Here is a 21833-nt window from a genome sequence, read left to right on the forward strand (position 1 = left end):
GAGTGAGAGAGACAGCCAGAGAGAGAGGGCAGAGGAAGATAGAGAGATCTTACCAGGGTAAAGTGGGATCCATTGGTAATGACAAAGATAGAGATAAAGAAATACATCTTACAAGGGTACAGTAAGAGAGGGAGAGATAGAGACATAAATGAAAAGAGAGAGATCTTACCAGGGTAAATATATATAGATGGATATTACCAGGGTAAATATACATGTATATAGAGTGATCTTATCAGGTAAAGTGGGATAGAGATCTTACCAGGGTAAATATACATGTTTAAAGTGATCTTATCAGGGTAATATATATAGATAGATCTTACCAGGGTAAATATACATGAGTATATAGAGTAATCTTACCAGGGTAAAGTGGGACAGAGAGATCTTACCAGGGTAAAGTGGGACAGAGATATCTTACCAGGGTAAAAGTGGGACAGAGATATCTACCAGGGTAAAGTGGGATCCATTGGTAATGTCTGCGTCCAAAGGCCTTGGAGTTGAACTGGGAGCACTGGAGCTGTTTAAAACTCAAATTGGGACTGGGACAGGGCTACACACACACACACAAAACATTTCAGTTTTATTGACAGGGTGGTTAGGGTTAGGGTTAAGGTTAGGGAGTAGGGGTTATGGTTAGGGATTAGGGGTTAGTGAGTAGGGGTTATGGTTAGGGAGTAGGGGGTTATGGTTAGGGAGTAGGTGTTGGGGTTATGGAGTAGGGGTTAGGGAGTAGGGGTTATGGAGTAGGGAATAGGTGTTAGGGGTTAGGGAGTATGTTTATGTTTATTAGGATCCCCATTAGTCATCATCAACGTGTTGACTATTCTTCCTGGGGTCCTCACAGATATACACATAGAAATATGAAACATTCAGTGTAAATCAGTCATATATCACATACATAATCAATAGAAAATAAAACAAACGGTCATAGGGTGAATCCATTTCACCATACCTTTAAAAAAAACACAAAGTAAACAGAAGAAGTTTGGATAACATGGCTGCAGCTACACTCATGCATGACATATATTGATTTCCTTCCGGATTATGGCTCCTTAAGTTCTTTTTGAAACTGTCCTTGTTTTCCATCCGTCCGTATGATATGTAATGGGATCCTATTCCAATATGTTATGGCTCTATACATTGCAGTTTTCTTTAGAACATTGGTTCTAGGCAGAGGGTAGGGTAAAGCGACTACTTGAAGCATGTCTGGTATTATGGTCATGTCTATCATTAGTGGATAAAAGCATAGAATACAATTGAGTGGGTTTACCTAAGGTACAAATGTTCTTTAAAAACCAAATCAAACTGCAAACTGGGTTAGGAGTAGGGTTAATGTTAGGGAGTAGGTGTTGGGGTTATGGAGTAGGAGTTAGGGAGTAGGGGGCTACCTGGTCAGGACACAACTGGTAGTGTTTAGGAGAACCAATACAGTAGGAACTGTTGGTGTTCTGAGTGGTGGAGAGCCTGTTCACACACACACACACACACACACACACACACACACACACACACACACACACACACACACACACACACACACACACACACACACACACACACACACACACACACACACACACACACAGATACACAAACAAGCACACACACACATATACAGATACACAAACAAGCAGACACACAGAGAAAGGGTTAGCACAGCTATACACGTCTACATACAGCACTGTGCTACACGTCTCTCTCATTAGAGAACATAATAAAGATAGAACAGAACAGACTAGAACAGATGAGATAGAACAGAAAAGACTAGAACAAAATAATATAGAACAGAACATACTAGAACAGATGTATTGGGCTCGAGACTAACGATGTCCCGTCGTCCCGGGGACGATCAAATATTGATTTGGGACGAATAGAAATCTTTTTTGGGACGCAAACGGGACGGAGAGGATTTAATTTTTTTCACAGGAAATGTCAATTAGCCGACTGTCAGTGCGCGCATATATATATATATGAATTATTCTACGTTAATAAAACATACCTGGTGATCAACTACAGTTTGCTGTAAACATTATGATATGTGTGTAGTGTAGTGTTCTGATAACGACGGCTGCAGCGGGAGCTGGCTCATGCTGGATTTGCGAATAGCATGCAGCTGCAGAGCCGCAGAGCCAGGGGCGCTTTCAGGTCCGGTCACAGGCCCGCTCAACAGCGCCCCCCACCCAACGGCTGAATTCCCAATGGCTGAATTGGAGTATTGCACAGTGCCGTTGGGTGGGGGGCGCTGTTGAGCGGGCCTGTGACCGGACCTGAAAGCGCCCCTGGCTCTGCGGCTCTGCAGTTGCATACTATTGAGTTTCGTTGGGAGCAGCACGGAGTCTCGACTCGGGACTTATTTTATTTTATTTTATTTTAGCAGCAGTTATCAATATCGACCAGGAGGACAGCGCGATCTAAGGGACATGTTTCATTACTAGTCAAGTGTCATTACTTTAGTTATCAAAGGTGGAATCTCTGGACGCAATGACATTATATAGTTTAAAGCTAAACTACGTTTTTCTTTCTTGTTAGAAGAGGAATAACTTATTCAGTTAGATTTTATTTGATCTTTATTTATCTCTAACATTTTCAACCATAAACACACACATTTGTAATAACAAAAAAAACTAAAACGAAATAAAATACAAATACATTTAAATATATTTTCCTATGGAAGGAATAATCAACATGGCTCCAATTGGTTGACTATAACAGCACCGTGACCAAATATCCCTATACTAGCACCTTGTTAAACACTTTTTTTTTTATTTTTAATCATAATTATTCTTGTGAAATCTTTCCACCTGGGAGCCTTTTGACTAAATCAATTTATTCTCCCCTTCTCTGAATGGTGTTTCTTATGGCAATAACAACTATAGACGACAAAACCAAAGTAAAGAAACGACATTTGATTTTTGGGACGGTTACATTCACTTTGGGACGGTTAAAATTGTATTTCGGGACGGTTCTGGGACGGTGGTGAAAAAAGTTAGTCTGGAGCCCTTTGTACCCCCTACCTGACTGATCTTCTTCTTCCCTACCGCCCCACCCATTCCCTCCGGTCCTCCTCCACTGCCTCCCTCACTGTTCCGTCATCCAAACTTAAAAACCTTGGTGATCGGGCCTTCTCACGCACTGCACCCCGACTCTGGAACTCCCTCCCTCAGTCCATCAGAGACTCCCCCACACTCTCCACCTTCAAATCCTGCCTGTTCTCCCTAGCCTTCAACCTCCCCCACCCATAACCCCCCCCCCCCTTCCAACCTGTTTGATGTTTGTTACTGTGGCTCTATGTTCTGTGTATCTCATGCTGCTTTCCCCTGTTTCCCCCGTGGTCTTATGTTCCTTTTTTTGTTTCTTTGTTTTACTTTGTTGCTCTGCCTATTCAAGTCAAGAGTTTTCAAGAGTTTTATTTGTCAAGGCATACAAGTATACAATGAAATGCGGGTGGTCTTGCCCGCAACGATGTGCAATACAGTAGTACAACATATAATAGAATCCAATAAAACAACATTGTGCAATAAACAGGTAACATAGTGGGGCATATCGGTATTTGTACATAAGTTATTTACAGAGCATGGAGGACATGCTAGGTCCTTTGGTAGTGCAATACACTGTTACTGTTGCTATACTATTTTTAAAGTGACCTTTCCTTTGTGGCCATAAGTGTGGGCGTGTGCAGCATGAGTGTGTGCTTGCTCATGTTAAAGTGGCTGCTAGTGTGCGAGCGTGTACAGCGTGCGTGTCGTGTGTGTGCTCATGTGTGCTTGTGTGTGGAGAGTTCAGTGTTCTATGGCACTCAGTGTTCAGTGTTCAAGGCTCTGATGGCCTGGGGGAAGAAGCTGAGCCGAAGCCTCTCTGTCCTAGTAGCTGGCGTTCGCAGGCGTCTGCCTGACCTCAGCAGCTGGAACAGGCTGTTGTTGGGGTGGTGAGGGTCTTTCATTATTCTGCAGGCTCTGGATTTGCACCTCTTGTTGTATAGAACCTGCAGGGGAGGTAGTGCAATACCCGTGGTACGCTCGGCTGAGCGCACCACTCTCTGTAGGGCCTTCTTGTCCTGTGCCGTGCTGTTTCCATACCAGGCAGTGATGTTTCCAGTCAAGATGCTCTCTACAGCTCCGGAGTAGAAGGACTGGAGTATCTGAACTTCCTTAACTGTCTCAGGTGGTAGAGGCGCTGCTTCGCCTTTTTTACGACTGTGTCTATGTGTGTTGACCATGTCAGATCCTCTGAGATGTGGACCCCCAGGTACTTAAAGCTGCTCACCCTGTCCACGGTAGCCCCGTTTATCCTCAGTGGTGTGTGTGTCTCCTGCTGTCCTCTCCTATAATCCACGATCAGCTCCTTGGTTTTACCAATGTTCAGGAGCAGGCTGTTGTCCTGGCACCAGCGTTCCAGTACCTTAACCTCCTCCCGGTAGGCCTTCTCGTCGTTGTCCGAGATCAGCCCCACCACCACCGTGTCGTCTGCAAACTTCACTATGGAGTTGGAGCTGAACTTGGCCACACAATCGTGTGTGTAGAGTGAGTACAGCAGGGGGCTCAGAACACAGCTCTGGGGGAACCCGATGCTCAGGGTGATGGTGTTGGAGGTCTGACCCCCCACCCTGACCGCCTGGGGTCTTTCACTCAGAAAGTCCAGTACCCAGGCACTCAGAGCGGAGCTCAGACGCAGCTCGATCAGCTTGTCCACCAGTCTGGTGGGGACTATGGTGTTGAACGCTGAGCTGTAGTCAATGAACAACAGTCTCACATAGCCCCCCTTCTGGCGGTCAAGGTGAGAGAGGGTGCTGTGCAGTACCTGGGAGACCACGTCGTCAGTGGACCTGTTTGTCCTGTATGCAAATTGCATAGGGTCCATATCACTGGGGAGGGAGGCACAAATGTGATCCTTGACCAGCCTCTCGAAACATTTCATGATCACAGAGGTGAGTGCCACCGGTCTGTAGTCATCGAGACATGTTGGGGAGGGTTTCTTCGGTTGTCAGCGACTATTGTCAGCGACTTCGGGTTCTTGAGAAGCGCTATATAATAAATGAATTATTATTATTATTAGATGAGATAGAACAGAACAGACTAGAACAGAATAAGATAGAACAGAACAGACTAGAATAGAACAGACTAGAACAGAACAGAACAAACTAGAAGAGACTAGACTAGAATAGAACAGACTACATGAGAATAAAGATAGAACAGAACAGATGAGATAGAACAGAACAGACTAGAACCAAACAGACCTCTGTATGAGGAGGCAGAACAGACCTCTGTATGAGGAGGCAGAACAGACCTCTGTGTGAGGAGGCAGAACAGACCTCTGTGTGAGGAGGCAGAACAGACCTCTGTATGAGGAGGCAGAACAGACCTCTTTGTGAGGAGGAGGCAGAACAGACCTCTGTATGAGGAGGCAGAACAGACCTCTGTGTGAGGAGGCAGAACAGACCTCTGTGTGAGGAGGATGCAGAACAGACCTCTGTGTGAGGAGGCAGAACAGACCTCTGTATGAGGAGGCAGAACAGACCTCTTTGTGAGGAGGAGGCAGAACAGACCTCTGTATGAGGAGGCAGAACAGACCTCTGTGTGAGGAGGCAGAACAGACCTCTGTGTGAGGAGGCAGAACAGACCTCTGTGTGAGGAGGAGGCAGAACAGACCTCTGTATGAGGAGGCAGAACAGACCTCTGTGTGAGGAGGCAGAACAGACCTCTGTATGAGGAGGCAGAACAGACCTCTGTATGAGGAGGCAGAACATACCTCTGTGTGAGGAGGCAGAACAGACCTCTGTGTGAGGAGGCAGAACAGACCTCTGTGTGAGGAGGCAGAACAGACCTCTGTATGAGGAGGCAGAACAGACCTCTGTGTGAGGAGGCAGAACATACCTCTGTGTGAGGAGGCAGAACAGACCTCTGTGTGAGGAGGCAGAACAGACCTCTGTGTGAGGAGGCAGAACAGACCTCTGTGTGAGGAGGCAGAACAGACCTCTGTGTGAGGAGGCAGAACAGACCTCTGTGTGAGGAGGCAGAACAGACCTCTGTATGAGGCAGTGTCTCTCCTGGCTCCTGACTCCTCCTCCACAGCTCCTCGAGCAGGAGGACCAGGAAGACCACTCTCCCCACCACCGCATCTCCTCCTGTTATATAACCATATGATGTAATATAATATAACATAATATAGTATAATATAATATAACATCATATACAATATATAGTACAATATAATAGAATATCATATCATATAATATAACATAATAGAATAGAATATACTATAACTATAATATAATATAACACATAATAGAATAGAAACGAATATAACATCATATAATAGAATATCATAGAATAGAATATAACATAGAATAGAATATAACATAATAGAATAATATTATATATTATAACATCATATCATATCATATAAATACAATACATGTATTGTAGCATAGAATAGAATACAATAGAATATAACTTTATTGTCACATCAACACAGTACAGGTGAGTGAAAGTCTTTGTGTCTAATTCCTTAACCTCACAGCAGCGATGACAATACAACAAAACAAACAGGAACAGCAGCACAGAGAGCAGCCTAAAAACAACAATAAATAACATTTAACATGTGTGTGTGTGTGTGTGTGTGTGTGTGTGTGTGTGGGGCTCGCAACTCACTTGTTGTTCCAAGGTGTTTTAATTGACAAAAAGGCAGTAGATGCGACGTTTCGACCGACCCTTCCGGGCTTCTTCAAGCATCTTTATTCATCTACTGTCTTTTTGTCAATTAAAACACCTTGGAACAACAACTGAGTTGCGAGCCCCGCTTTGTCTTATGTATTACTGTTTTTACAGTGTGGCTCAGCACCAACAAACGGAGGATGTGCGTTATTTATTTTTTCTGAATGTGTGTGTGTTTTACCTGTGTGTGTGTATCGGTTTGTCCTCCAGGTGTCTGAAGGCTCCGTGGCTCTGCTCCCCCCTCGCTGCTGTCCTGACACACGCACACGCGCACAGCCGCACACACACACACACACACACACACACACACACACACACACACACACACACACACACACACGCACCACACAATTCTGTTGTGTTACTGTAATAATAGAATACAGATCAATACAGACAAGCATCCTTGTCCTCTGCCTCATCTATCACTGCTGCCCAGGGCCTGCTGTAGTAAGTAGACCCAGGTGCAATAATCCACTCTCAACGTATTCATTAGGCTAGCTGGGCTAACCCAGAGGCACACACTGTCACAGCAGTCATTGCCAGGTGACAGACAGGAAGGACTGTCGGAACCAATTACCCCAGCTAACAAAGTCATGTCGTGGTGATGTTCCATATTATCGTGAGTGTCTGTACGGTACGCGTCAACTCCTAAAGTCATGTCGTGATGATGTTCCATATTATGGTGCGTGTTGTTACATTGCATCAACTCGTAAATACCAGTGGTCAACTAAACTAACCAAGTTGTAAATACCAGTGGTCAACTAACCAAGTGGTAAATACCAGTGGTAAACTAACCAAGTGGTAAATACCAGTGGTAAACTAACCAAGTGGTAATGGTAAATACCAGTGGTAAACTAACCAAGTGATAATTACCAGTGGAAAACTACCAAGTGGTAATTACCAGTGGAAAACTACCAAGTGGTAAATACCAGTGGTAAACTAACCTACCAAGTGGTAATTACCAGAGGTAAACTAACCAAGTGGTAAATACCAGTGGAAAACTAACCAAGTGGTAAATACCAGTGGTAAAGTGGTAAAAAAAACACTGGACCAATCAGATGCAAGGCAGCAGATTCAGCAGATTATTCAACATTTCTTTCTTCGTGCAGGTGTAGGAACCGGGAGTTTAGGATTTTTTTATTTTAAGAGTTGCATATCCTCATTTGAATATCTTCTAGGATAGAATCCACCATTTTAGCTGCACATTATTATGTGTGGAGCTGCCATCAGCTGAGGGACAGCCAGTGGACAGGAGAGACAATATGAGACATTTAATACTGAGTGACTTTTCTTTCACTTTGATTATTATTATTTGTTTGTTTGTTGACATTCACAGATTTTGTGATTTTTGTCTTTTGTTTGTGACTAAATGTTTTCATTACTATGATGTTATGTGTGCTTTGGCAATGTAAGACGCACCTACTGTGCTTTGATCTCGCGGCACAGAAAGGGGGGACAGCATGAAGGGGTAGAGGAAGAGGAGGGGGAATAGGAGCAGATCGAGCAGAGAGTCAGGAGCTGAGCAGCACAGAGCAGGCTACACTGTGGAGCCTCCTGGAACACCAGCTGGTTGCTAATGTTGGGTTAGAAACTCGCCTGATCTGTGAACAATGACAAACCTCCAAAAACAACTCCACAACTTCTGCCGTGGTGCCCAGGCCGACTGGTGCCGCCGGGATGTGTGTGTTGACGTGGTAAAGTCTTATATCGTGCTGTTATTCCCCCTCAGATCTACTAGTTAAACAACGGAGTGCGTTTGATAAGTTGTCCTACACCCCCCCCCCCCCCCCCCCATCACACCGCCGGAGCTCAGAGCGAGCAGCCAGGCAGCAGACACACCGAACACAACACACTGCCGTCTCAAAACCCCGAGCTGGGCTCGTTGTTGGTATTTACCCTGTGAACGGTGCCGGTGGTCGGTCCCGGTAGGGTCAGGAGCAGGATTAGCAGGGAGGAGAGGAGAGCGGAGCCGGTGGAGCCTCCGGTACGGAACATGATTCATTCAGAGCAACGAGACCTCCCCCTCGACCCCTCCTCCTCCACCCTCCACTAACCCAACCCCCCGATCTACACTCTCTCTCTCTCTCTCTCTCTCTCTCTCTCTCTCTCTCTCTCTCTCTCTCTCTCTCTCTCTCTCTCTCTCTCTCTCTCTCTCTCTCTCTCTCTCTCTCTCTCTCTCTCTCTCTCTCTCTCTCTCTCTCTCTCTCTCTCTCTCTCTCTCTCTCACACACACACACACACACACACACACAGATCTATCTATGCATGTATCTATCTATCTATCTATCTATCTATCTATCTATCCATTTCGTCTGCTGTAATTGATTAATTATAGGTCGTAAGGGTTGGAACCCAAATTTGTGGCAAAACAAAAATCATAATTTTTGTCATTCATTTATGTGTCGATGCAGCAGCATCATGGAATCGCTTTAACTTTACCTACAATTTAGATCTCTTGTCTCTCTTGGACTTTTAGATTTTTGATCAATGGCTGTCCACTGATTCTGTTACTATTGCACAATGCTGCTACTACTGTATTTTTTATCTTTTTTTGTAATACTGTATACTGTAATACTGTTTATAAGCATTAAAAAATTAAAAATAAAGATGTGTTTGGATTTGAGTGTCTCCCTCAATTGACTCCCGAGATTAAAAGTACAGATAAAATTATTATAACCTACATTGTTCTGAAGAATGAATATAATATAAAAGATACTGCTGACAAAGACATAACAGACCAAACCAACAAGCCTCTGGCGACAGCAGGACAAGCCTCTATTAGAAAACAATCTATCGTATAGTATCTTGCTCATTACTTTTGGGGTGCCCAGAGAAATCAAATCAAATCAAATGTATTTGTAAGGCCCGACGACACACGTTAATGTCGCCATGGGCCGGACACGTCTTCTTTAAACAAGTCAAGAAGAAACATCACAATGAATCAAGAACAAAACAAAAACACCATTAGATTAAATTAGATTCTTTAATGACCACCCAGCCAGGCTGGTGGAATTTGTTTTCAGTGCAATTACAGCATTGTTCCAACATAGAACATATAACATCACTTACAATACATATACAGTCCAAAACATAAAGTCCAAAAAATGTAAAATAAATGAATGCAACACTTCCAGACATACCCCACATGGAGGTAAGGAAAAACTCACTAAAACCTAGCAATAGGAAAAAAAATGCACCACAGGCAATGTGGAGGAGAGAAACCTTAAAGGGCCGTTCAAGGGGGGATCTCCCTTCTTAGATGCCGGCGATAGTGTTGCAATAAAACAGGCGAAACAGTTGGTATAGGCATGCACTCATGTGTGTAGTGAAACACAGATAAGTGCATGCGATACCAACTGAACATTTTGAAAGATTAAAGATAGAGCTGATAGCGATAGCAACTGAACATTTTGAAAGATTAAGATTAAAAATAGAGCTGATAGCGATAGCAACTGAGCATTTTTTAAAGAATATGAGCCGGGGGGCAGGAGAAACCACTCAGAATTGGTCAGGGCAGAGCAGACCTGTAAGGTTCAGCGCTGCAGGCCAGACACGAGGCGGCGTGAAGCTGTTCCATGGGACCGGTTGAGACAGAGACAGAGGTTAAAAAGGTTCTCCCATGTCTGCAGAAAAGCAGACATGGGAGCAAATAGACATCCTAACTAAACTAGACAGATTAATCTAAGGGTCAGTCCCCGACCAGGTGAGATCAGGATAGGTTGAAGGAGAGAGAGAAAAGATGGGTCTTAAGCAAGGATTTAAAAGCTTTGACAGAGCAGGCGCCCCTGACGACGGAACGTAATTTGTTCCACAGGTAGGGAGCGTGGTAGACAAAGGCTCTGTGGCCGTTGGATTTCTTTTTAACCCTAGGAATCGATAGAAGCCCCGCATTTTGTGAGCGCAGAGGACGAGCGGGCGAGTATCGTGAGATGAGATCGGATAGATAAAGCGGTGCAAGCCCATTTTAAAAAATGTAGGTTAGGAGTAGCACTTTAAAGTCAGATCTGGCTTGAATAGGAAGCCACAAAACTGGTGTGATGTGATCAAAATTTCTAGTTTTAGTTAGTATCCGTGGAGCCACATTTTGCACGAGTTGCACATTTTTTATGCTTGAATTAGGTAGGCCTGAAAAAGGGGTTGAAACTCCTGGCCCAGGAGCAAAGCAACAGTAGAACCCTCAACCTCTGGGCATCCCAGTGGACAACATGGAAACTGCAACTACTCAACTCACAGCAGCAGAATATGAACAAATATAAAAAATAAATACTTTTTTCCCCCACTTTACTTTTAAGATGCTCATATACACACTAGAGAGTCCAGCTCCACCCCTTACTGTAGACTTCTGTATATTTTACTGTATATTTTACAATATTCAATATTACACTTACAGTAGACTTCTGTATATTTTACTGTATATTTTATATTAGAATGTATAACAGGAATTGTATATACCGGAGCTGGGTATTTTTATTCTTTGGCTTATTTTATTCTTCATTCGTGACTTGTTTTGTCTCCCTAAATGTTTACTGTTTACTGTGAGCGATTTGTAGTGCTAAATTTCCCTCCGGATGAATAAAGTATTTCTATTATATTCGATTCTATTCTATTCTATATACCGCAGACCTTAGCTACAGCATAACTCTTATTTTATTTATGTATATATTTTTATATACATCTTTAGTATACAGAATTCAATACAAAAACATTCAAGTGACACTAATCGATCACTAGTAGTATAATATAAACAAAAAAACTAAATGCCAGTGATGTTGATTAACGTTAGAGACGGTTTTTTGGCCTAGTGCCTACATTTCCCAGATTCCCCTGCGAGAAGAACCGTCCGCCATATTGCCTTGTCCAGGACGCGCTGCTGGCTGAACGGTCTGACAAACACAACAGAAACATGTAAGTTACTGTAAAACACAGGGTTTTAACGTGATATGTGTAACCAGAACCCGTCTCTCTCATTCTCCCTCTATCCCGGTCTCTCTGTCTCTCTGTCTCTCTGTCTCTGTCTCTCTCTCTCTCTCCCTCCCCCTCTCTGTGTTGTTTTTCTCTGCAACAACAAACACCAGGCGGGATTGAGACTCGTGGTAAATTGTCCTGTTATTCTAGCAAGACATGCCAGACAGACATACTGTGTCTACTGTCTCGGAGACACGTCTCTTGTCTTCTGGGGTTATAAACGCCACCCGGTTTCTATCGACACAAAGAGAAGCTATCCTGCTAATTATTAGCCAGTTAGCATTAGCCTGAGCCTTGCCATGCAGAATGGGCTCGGGCTATTTACTGGGATTCACCCACGTCTCTCAGTGGAACGGGTTTAGACCAGGACAGATGTGTTGGGACAGTCCAGAGTATGTCCTCAGAGACTGTCCTACGAGAGCCCTCGTGTTGTAATACTAACCCTCTTCTAGAGACTGTAAAACATCAGCCAGTCTGCATGGTTTAATAATATGCTCAGATAATACATTTAATTAAGTACATTACCAGTCTACATGGTTTAAGATGTCAATTAGAAATGTTACTACCTACAGTACCAGTACATGGATTAAAAACCCTCCTAAACCTAGTTAGGCTAGACTAATAGTCGGTGTGTCTGTTAGTTACACTAGACTCTTCAGTGTCTGTTAGACTAGACATGCAGTGTCTGTTAAGACTCTAGTCAGTGTCTGTTGGACTAGAAGACTCTAGTCAGTGTCTGTTGGACTAGACTAGTCAGTGTCTGTTGGACCAGACTCTAGTCAGTGTCTGTTGGACTAGACTCTAGTCAGTGTCTGTTAGACCAGACTCTAGTCAGTGTCTGTTAGACTAGACTCTAGTCAGTGTCTGTTAGACCAGACTCTAGTCAGTGTCTGTTGGACTAGACTAGTCGGTGTCTGTTGGACTAGACTAGTCAGTGTCTGTTGGACTAGACTAGTCAGTGTCTGTTGGACTAGACTCTAGTCAGTGTCTGTTGGACTAGACTCTAGTCAGTGTCTGTTGGACTAGACTCTAGTCAGTGTCTGTTAGACCAGAGTCTACTCTAGTCAGTGTCTGTTAGACCAGACTCTAGTAGTCAGTGTCTGTTAGACCAGACTCTAGTCAGTGTCTGTTAGACCAGACTCTAGTCAGTGTCTGTTAAGGACCAGACTCTAGTCAGTGTCTGTTGGACTAGACTATTCAGTGTGTCTGTTAGACTAGACTAGTCGGTGTGTCTGTTAGACTAGACCAAACTTTTTTATACCACAACCCCATTTTATTTAGGATTGTTTTTGGTGACCCCACGCATAATTTCAACGTTGAAATAAGGAATATCAAAATAAAAGCACAAGTTGTTGAACTTGATCATCCATATTTGAGACATGAAAGAGTTGTGGTCACTCTGGTAACTTTGCTCTGGAGGTTAATCTCTCTGTGTAGACCTAGTAGTGTAGACCTAGTAATGTAGTCCTAGTAGTGTAGCCTATAGTATAGACCTAGTAGTGTAGTAGACTATAATGTAGACCTAGTAGTGTATACCTAGTAGTGTAGCCTATAGTGTAGACCTAGTAGTGTAGACTTAGGGCCTTTTCTCACTCACCCTATTCGTTTCTATTTCGTTCCGTTCTGCCCGTTCCGAGATCTGATGCGAACTCCCCCCCCCCCTCTCCCCCCTCTAGTTTGTGTACACACTTCAGTCTGGGTGCGCTCTGGGTTTTGTTTACGGTTTGCGTTTTGAGCTTGTAAGCTTGCCGTAGTCGATGATGTCACGCTCGAAATGTAAACACAGGAAGTGTTAACACGGAGACTGGAGAATGGATGTTGATATAAAGAAACAAATAACTAATAAATATGAAGTTATATTTGAACCTCTGTTGTCAAGCCTTGTCAATATAACCCACCCCCCTTTTCTCACGAATGGAACTCTGTTGTAGAGTCCGCTTTTGATCGTTTTGCAGGGTTAACAATAACGCTAAGCTAACGGCTACCGCTAGTTAGCTTTATAACCTTTTACTAGTAACATTGCTCGCATCGATTATATTGAATGTCATTGATCTACTGGTCGACCGAAAATGTAAACGGGAATGTCTTAACACGACTGCGGACTCTGGATGTTAATATAAAATGAACAAATTGCCAATAAATATGAAGTTATATTTGAACCTCTGTTGTCAAGCCTTGTCAATATAACCCACCCCATTTGATCACGAATGGATGGTGTTGTAGTCGAGTCCGCTTTTGAGCGTTTTGAGCGATCTACTGGTCGACCACGGCCGACTGGTTGGGCACCACTGGTCTAATAGAAATAAATGCATTCGAACAATGTATAGACATAGCAATGGCAAACAAAATTTATGACGTTATGTCAGCACCAGGCGCCACGCCCGTGAAAAGGTACAAGCTCGCAAAGCCACACCCCCCGTTCTCCCGGGGCCGACCCCGAGACCACCTCTGCCAGCTGATCCCGTTCAGCGGGGGGTGAAACGATTCAGCGCCGTTTCGCACCCCAAAAGGGGTGAGTGAGAACACTCCCCCCTGTGCTCCGGGACGGTGATTCGATACAAAAGGCTGAGTGTGAAAGCCCCCTTAGTAGTGTAGACCTAGTAATGTAGCCTAAGTGGACCTGTTGGATCATTTTGACAATTCTGCTTTGTGTCTGTTCACGTTTGGAAATGACCTTGCTGCTGAAGTGACGATGAAAGGAAATATTTACTTCGTGGCTCGATGTTGTGACTGAAATGACAAAAAATGACCCACTACTGCATCGGGCTGCATAGTTCACTTTTGCTATAAATAACAACATTAAGGCTTTGATTATGATTTTCCCCTGTCAATATCTAAATGCAGAGGTTGTTTCGTGTAACGCTACATACTTTGGGGAGCTTTTGCCTTCCTGTATCTGTAACGGACCGCTAACCAGGTTTAATGTTAAATGTATCGATGCTCTCATACGCCTTGCAGTGGGTAATTATCATGTCGCTGTTTAATCACCTCTATTATAGATAAAACTAAATATGTAATGCACCCAGCAGATTTATACGATGCTGGAGAATATCATGTGATATAGCTCATCACCACCTCACCGCGACAAACTAAAAGGTCCTGCTCGGTTTTGGATTTAAATGCAGCAGACATTAATTACTAATGTTAATTGAACTTAGTATTATTCTTATTATTGTATGACAGAAGTAATTGAAATTTGAAAATGGTCAAATGCCAGTTACAAAAGCACTCCATTACACACCTCAGGAGTGATGTATTAGACTACAGCGAACTTAGCGAAGGGTTCCACACAGTACCAAAGTAAACCCAGGAGTGATGTATTGGACTACAGCAAAGGGTTCCACACAGTACCTAACTAAACCCAGGAGTGATGTATTGGACTACAGCAAAGGGTTCTACAGTACCAAAGTAAACCCAGGAGTGATGTATTAGACTACAGCAAAGGGTTCTACAGTACCAAAGTAAACCCAGGAGTGATGTATTAGACTACAGCAAAGGGTTCTACAGTACCAAAGTAAACCCAGGAGTGATGTATTAGACTACAGCAAAGGGTTCTACACTACAGTACCAACGTAAACCCAGGAGTGATGTATTAGACTACAGCAAAGGGTTCTACAGTACCAAAGTAAACCCAGGAGTGATGTATTAGACTACAGCAAAGGGTTCTACACTACAGTACCAACGTAAACCCAGGAGTGATGTATTAGGCCTAAAAAAAATAATTGTTTGGTTCCGGTTGCCGACCGACCCTGCCGATTTAGGTGCGACCCAATTTATTTATTATTGCGATACATCACACAAGAACATAATAAATGTGCGTATACAATACATCACATGTAAACACAAAGCAGAATAGTCTACATGATAGTAAAAGTGTATAATACAGGGTAATACAGTAATTTTGCAGTTGGGACCCGACTACAGAAAGCAGCAACATTCTTCTTGTAATTTTTTTTTAAATACGTTATAATCGCATCGCAAATCGCAATCGCAATCGCAATATCTGTCAGAATAATCGCAATTAGATTATTTCCCAAAATCGTGCAGCCCTAATCCATAGTCGCCGTGGGAAAAAATAAAATAAAAAATAAAATAAATTCCCTACCTACCCATGGCCTTAACTGACAACCAACAGGAACCAAACAATATTTTCTTTTATGCCTTAGGGGGCTTTCACACTAGCCATTCGGGTTCGAATCGGAGCGCGATCGCACCAAAAAAGGGTGTGATCGTCCCTGATGAGAACGCGTCCCCAGGGACGCTGATTCGCTCCAAACCTGGACCGCTGGAATAGGTGGTCTCGGGTGCAAACCAGCGTCCCCGACGACGGAGCGGGGGGGCGTGGTGTACAAGCTCGTACCAAAACACGGAAGAGGCTTGCTGTATCAACTTGCTGACACACACAACGTCATTACTGTAATGCTTTCATGCTTGCTTGAATTTTGGGCAGATAAAAACATATAGCAACAACTGGACAATACCAACAAAAACGATATTTATGGGCAATTTGGCGAGTTCAGACCTCAACCAAACAAACATGTTGAGCCTCACGGCTCAGTGGATGAAAACATGAAGCCACGTTACAAGCCCAAGACTTCCCTGGCTCGCATTAGGCCTGGCAATTTTTGTTGCCATTGCTATACATTAATTTCTTTTTCGAATGCATTTATTTCTATAGACCAGTGACATGCAATATAATTGACGCAAGCAATGGGCTAACGCTAACGTTAGCTGCTAAGTTATCCCATAAATAGGCTAAGCTAACTAGCGTTAGCCGCTAACCCTGGAAACGCTCAAAGTGGACTCCACGATAGGGATGGGTACCTTTCACATTTGAACCGGTACCGGTACCTGTGAATCGATACCGGTACCCAACGGTACCTTTTTTCGGTACTTTAGTCTCAAGAAATTTAATTTACCTACCTCAGTCGTAAAAAAAAAATCCAAACTTCAAATAACTACAATTTCGACAGTTTTCGGCTTGTCATTGCTCCGACTGCTTTGTTGTTGAATCAAGTCAAATCTTAGGTAAGCATATATTGTGCGTGTGAACGTTGACATGAAAAAAAAATTATATATACAAAAAAAAAAGTAAAAAAAAAATTTAATAAAAGAATTTTTTTTTTATTTAAAAAAAAAAAAAAAATCGGTTTCTCACTTGATTTGATACTCGGTAGTACCGACGTGTTTCGGTTTGGTACCTCAAAAGTACCGAATTCGGTACCCATCCCTACTCCACGACACAAGTTCTATTCGTGAGAAAAAGGGGGTGGGTTATATTGACGACGCTTGACAACAGAGGCTCAAAGATAACTTCATATTTATTGGTTATTCGTTTCTTTATATCGGGCATCCAGTTTCCATCACCGAGTGTTCAACTGCTCGTGTTGACGTTCGAGAGTGACATCATCGCCTACACGCAGCTTACACGCTCAAAACGCAAACCGTAAACAAAAACCGGAGCGAACCAGACTGCAGTGTGTACACAAACCAGAGGGGGAGAGGGAGGGGGGGAGTTCGCACTGGAGTTCGCACTCAGGACGGAGCGGAGCACCCATTCCTAATGAGAAGGCCCCCTTAGACTACAGCAAAGGGTTCAGTACCAAAGTAAACTGAACCATGCTGTTTGAAGCTAATGGTTCAGAATGGATTATTCACATAAACAGCACCATCCCTATTATCTAGACTCGGATATAGACTCGGATATAGACATCAACTATGATCATATTCGGATACTCAATAAAGATAAGAAAAATGTGATTGAAATTGAGAAAAAGCTGATTTAAAGACCAACGCATTAGGCAACAAATTAGACCTAATAAAGAAGAGAGTATAGCTGATGCTTTCTAAAGTAGAGATGTTGAAAACATGTAAATAGTTTGGGCCAGTCCTATGTTAGTTAGAGACATTGAACACATGTAAATAGTTTGGGCCAGTCCTATGTCAGTTAGACTGCTATTGTGCTTGTTGATCACATTTCCAACTTACCAAGTTTGTTGACAGACTCCATTAACGAGCGAAATAATTGGAGTCATCAAATAAAACAACAATAATAGCATTGCTTGTTTTGCGCAAGGCCCTCATCACTGGACACGCTCTCCTTCTCTGTTGCATGTCTCTCTCCTTCCATTTCTCTCCTTCCCTTTGTCCCCCTTCTCTTATCATCAAAACACAAATGTGTGTGTGTATGTGTGTGCTCCTGTGCACTGCATGCACTGATGAGCTCGGTAGGCTTGCAGGACCTTGTTAGGCTTGTAGGAGCTCGGTAGGCTTGCAGGTGCTCCGTAGGCTTGCAGGACCTTGTTAGGCTTGTAGGAGCTCAGTAGGAGCCCAGTAGGCTTGCAGGAGCTCGGTAGGAGTGCAGGAGCTCAGTAGGCTTGCAGGAGCTCAGTAGGCGCTCAGTAGGCTTGCAGGAGCTCGGTAGGCTTGCGGGAGCTCGGTAGGCTTGCGGGAGCTCAGTAGGCTTGCGGGAGCTCAATAGGCTTGCAGGAGCTCAGTAGGCTTGCAGGAGCTCAGTAGGCTTGCGGGAGCTCGGCAGGCTTGTAGGAGCTCGGTAGGCTTGCAGGAGCTCGGTAGGCTTGCGGGAACTCAGTAGGCTTGCGGGAGCTCAGTAGGCTTGCGGGAGCTCAGTAGGCTTGCAGGAGTTCAGTAACCTTGCAGTAGTTCAGTAGGCTTGCGGGAGCTCGGCAGGCTTGTAGGAGTTCGGTAGGCTTGCAGGAGATCGGTAGGCTTGCGGGAGCTCAGTAGGCTTGCAGTAGTTCAGTAGGCTTGCAGGAGTTCAGTAAGCTTGCAGTAGTTCAGTAGGCTTGCAGTAGTTCAGTAGGCTTGCAGGAGCTCGGTTTAACAGGAAACGCTAAAATGTTTTGACATATTGTAGGTGGGGGGGGGATGTCCCGATCAGAGCCGATGACGGCATGTTTTAATTGATCGGTATCAGTGATATTAAGACTGATGAAATTTCTATCAGTTTTTTATTAAACAATAAATGACAACTATTAACCCATTCAGTGCCAATCACGAGTATAGTCAGGTTTTAATCGTTATTTCTTTTATTAGCGATATCCATTCATTTTTCATCCATCCAGCCTGACGTTATCATTGGGAATGGGTCTGAGCTTGCAAAGGGCAAATACCGCCGCCTATCGTCTCCCGGATGGTATTGCACATCATTGGATTGGATTGGCTGGGACTGTGCATCAAAAAAATAAGTCCGGTCCAGGTTTTACTTCTCGGGCATGCAGCTGGATACTATTGCATTGACTGGGGGGACTGGGAGCATCGTGGATTATGTGTTTTGGACTATAACGTTGGATCAATGGACTCGATCGGTATTTGGAAATGGTGATCAGGAATTGGATTAATCTTTTTGCATGAGATCAGATGTGAGGTAAGGCCTTTATGTTACGAATCTTGGGTAATCAGATGTTCCTTTCTCCGCCATCGGAGCGTGTGTGTGTGTGAAGTTCGCGCCGACCAAAGTACGGAGAAGCGATTTTTCAGACCCTGCTTCTCTTCGTGCATGAGGACACGTATACTATCGATAATCTAGCGTTTATTTGAAAACGATTCATAAATCAGCCGAAAAATTACAACGTGTTTTGTGTATTCCACTAAAGGGCTATTATCGTGTCTTTCTCTGGAATTACTAGAAATCTCAAACTATACTCGTATTCAAAACTGTATAAAACGGAAATGTACAGATGAAAAAACGATCCGTTTCTTACATGTTGACTGCAAGCAAGTCATTGATAAGCAACAGGTGTATTAGACCCATAGCCATAATTTAAGATATAGTTTAAGCGTTCGCAAATATCCCCGGCGTCCTCCCATTGATTAAAGCGGTGGCAATCTAGACCTAATTTCCCGGAAGGGGCGTGTCACTCATTGTGTTAAGGGAAAGCTGTGCTGCAGGCTATTCTTCTTGATGCTGAGTGACATTCAATTACAAGAAGCCGTTTTACAAAAAAAATGTATCCACTTTTCCTCCCCATTTTCTATTTTTCTCCCATCCCAATTTCGTATTTCCAATTCTTCCCTCCCCTGTCTTGAACGTTGCTAGACTATGCCTCCCACTGGTCGGCTGTAGTGCGGATAGAAGCCTTGCATCACGTGTCTCCTCCGGTACACGAGGAGGCAGTCTGTCGCATCTTTTCACAGCAGCAGCTCAAACTCGGTGGCGAGGAGTAACGGGTGGGAGGCTCACGCTGCCCCCGATACTTCCTGTCACCCAACCGACCTGTAGGAGTCCCTGTCCAGTGTCCACAACAACCAATCCCCACCCACCGGCTTTCCCACCCTTTAACACTGCCAATTGTGTTAGTATGACGGCCGGCCAAGCCGGTAGCAACGCAGAGAGCTGGGCTCGATACCAGCATCTCCTGTGTTAGTGGCGAGCGCCTTGCCCACTGCACCACTCAGCCGCCCCGTTTCACCGAAAATATATCACCGAAACAGAAACCACCAGCTGTAACCTAACGCGTGTTGTTGTGATGATGTCATCAAAACGCGGATTCAGTCATTACATGCGCAAACGTGAGCTCTTCAGTCCTGCGTTCTGCAGCCTGTGTGATAACTCCTCTTGGGACTCGGGAGGCGCGCTGTAAACTCTGCGCGCAACGAGTCCAATAAATGCGTCTTTAACATGCTTTATAGTTTATATCCTTATTTACTATGCCCGTCGCGGTTATCTAATATGCATATTATTCAGAGCGAGAGGGATTGTGTTTCTCACATTGACGCTGTCGCGCGTCTACTGTGCCAAAGTCAAGAGAGCGCATTCATCTGGTGACTAGAAAGGTGCGCTCAGTAGAGCACAGATCTCTCTCTCTCTCTCTCTCTCTCTCTCTCTCTCTCTCAGGGTTTCCGTTAGAAAAAATTGTTGCCGGCCTCAGTGTCCGGTAGATTTCAATCTACCGGTCAAATGAGAGAAATTCCGGTCAGAGTTTATTGAGCTTAAAAACAATTGATATGCAAAAGAATGACAACAAAACAAAAGAATGACATCATCAAGGCATGTAGATTTATAATATTTTTACTTAAAACTAGGCTACTTTTGCGTATAAAGTCATTATATTCCAAATAAAATAAGTCCCGTGACTCCTACTACTGCTAATGTGGGCAGTCGCCCGACATTAATAAACAGTCTGTTATAATCACATTTTTATGAGCTAACGAATTCCGTTATATTGGACATTTGTATTAATTATATCAAGCGAAGAACTGAGAAATTTGGCAGAGAGAGACGGCAACATTATCGTGGGTTTGCTTATTTGCGAGAGTATGTCGATGCAGAGCAGCAGATTCAGCTGTTATTGGCTCTTTTCTGGGGACCGCACAGCAGCGCCCCCCACCCAACATTGAATTGAAAATGGCTGAATTGGAGTACTGCTGGAGTACTGCATTGTGCTGCTGCTGCTCCGGCTCTGCAGCTTCACAAAAGTTTGCACACCCAGCACTAAGCTCTCGCTGACAACGTCGTTGTCATTATTAGAAGCAACGATGAAACAAATGTAATGATTGTTTCGTTCATCGCATAGGCTATTTAATTTTAGCCTATTTTAATACAATTCAAATAATCAAATTGTGCTTAGACTCAGGGAATTATTTTCACCGGACATTAAGACCGGAGAGATTAAATATGTCGGACTTCAACAGATTTTGCCGGTCAAATACCGGTAATTAGCGGCTAACGGAAACGCCTCTCTCTCTCTCTCTCTCTCTCTCTCTCTCTCTCTCTCTCTCTCTCTCTCTGTCTCTGTCTCTGTCTCTGTCTGTCTGTCTGTCTGTTACAAAAAGACCCATAATAGTGATTATTTAAGTAGTTTTGCCATAATCATATTTTTCCATAATCAGGTAGCTGAACAACATTGGTAAAAAAAAATTCTATTCTATGAATCATTTTCGGCATTCGGTTTTCGGCCAACTGTTTCCTATTTTCGGTATCGGTTTCGGCCAAGAATTTCCCATTCGGTGCATCCCTACTTGAAGTAGTGATGCACGATATATCGGCCGATATGGCCGTTTTTTTACACCGGTATCGGTCCGATATCAAGAGTATAGTATATGGGCCGATATATATATATTTTTTAATCTTATTATTATTTTTTTTAAACATGTTTTGGCCTTAAATAGTTTCAAAATATCAGTCATTTCTGAAAATAA

The 21833-nt window shown here is 43.6% G+C and overlaps 2 protein-coding genes across 2 annotated transcripts in view; one reads left to right on the top strand and one right to left on the bottom strand.

The window, feature by feature from the left end:
• LOC311238979 (ADAMTS-like protein 2) overlaps positions 1-8714 on the bottom strand; it is a 62626-nt gene extending 53912 nt beyond the window's left edge. The window contains exons 1-5 of the mRNA XM_084327193.1: positions 8604-8714; positions 6889-6960; positions 6018-6118; positions 1386-1461; positions 445-547 (exon numbers count right to left, since the gene is read on the bottom strand). Coding sequence (XP_084183319.1) covers positions 445-547; positions 1386-1461; positions 6018-6118; positions 6889-6960; positions 8604-8702 — 451 coding nt within the window. The 5' untranslated portion in view covers positions 8703-8714. The remainder of the gene's footprint in view (positions 1-444; positions 548-1385; positions 1462-6017; positions 6119-6888; positions 6961-8603) is intronic.
• Positions 8715-11546: 2832 nt separating this feature from the next.
• Positions 11547-21833, top strand: part of rnf2 (ring finger protein 2) — a 49548-nt gene continuing 39261 nt past the window's right edge. Inside the window, exon 1 of the mRNA XM_084326786.1 lies at positions 11547-11612. The gene's annotated coding sequence lies outside the window, so the exon portion shown is untranslated. The remainder of the gene's footprint in view (positions 11613-21833) is intronic.

The sequence above is a fragment of the Notolepis coatsorum genome (assembly GCF_963971535.1).
Source record: "Notolepis coatsorum genome assembly, chromosome: 13".
In the NCBI taxonomy this organism is placed as follows: domain Eukaryota; kingdom Metazoa; phylum Chordata; class Actinopteri; order Aulopiformes; family Paralepididae; genus Notolepis; species Notolepis coatsorum.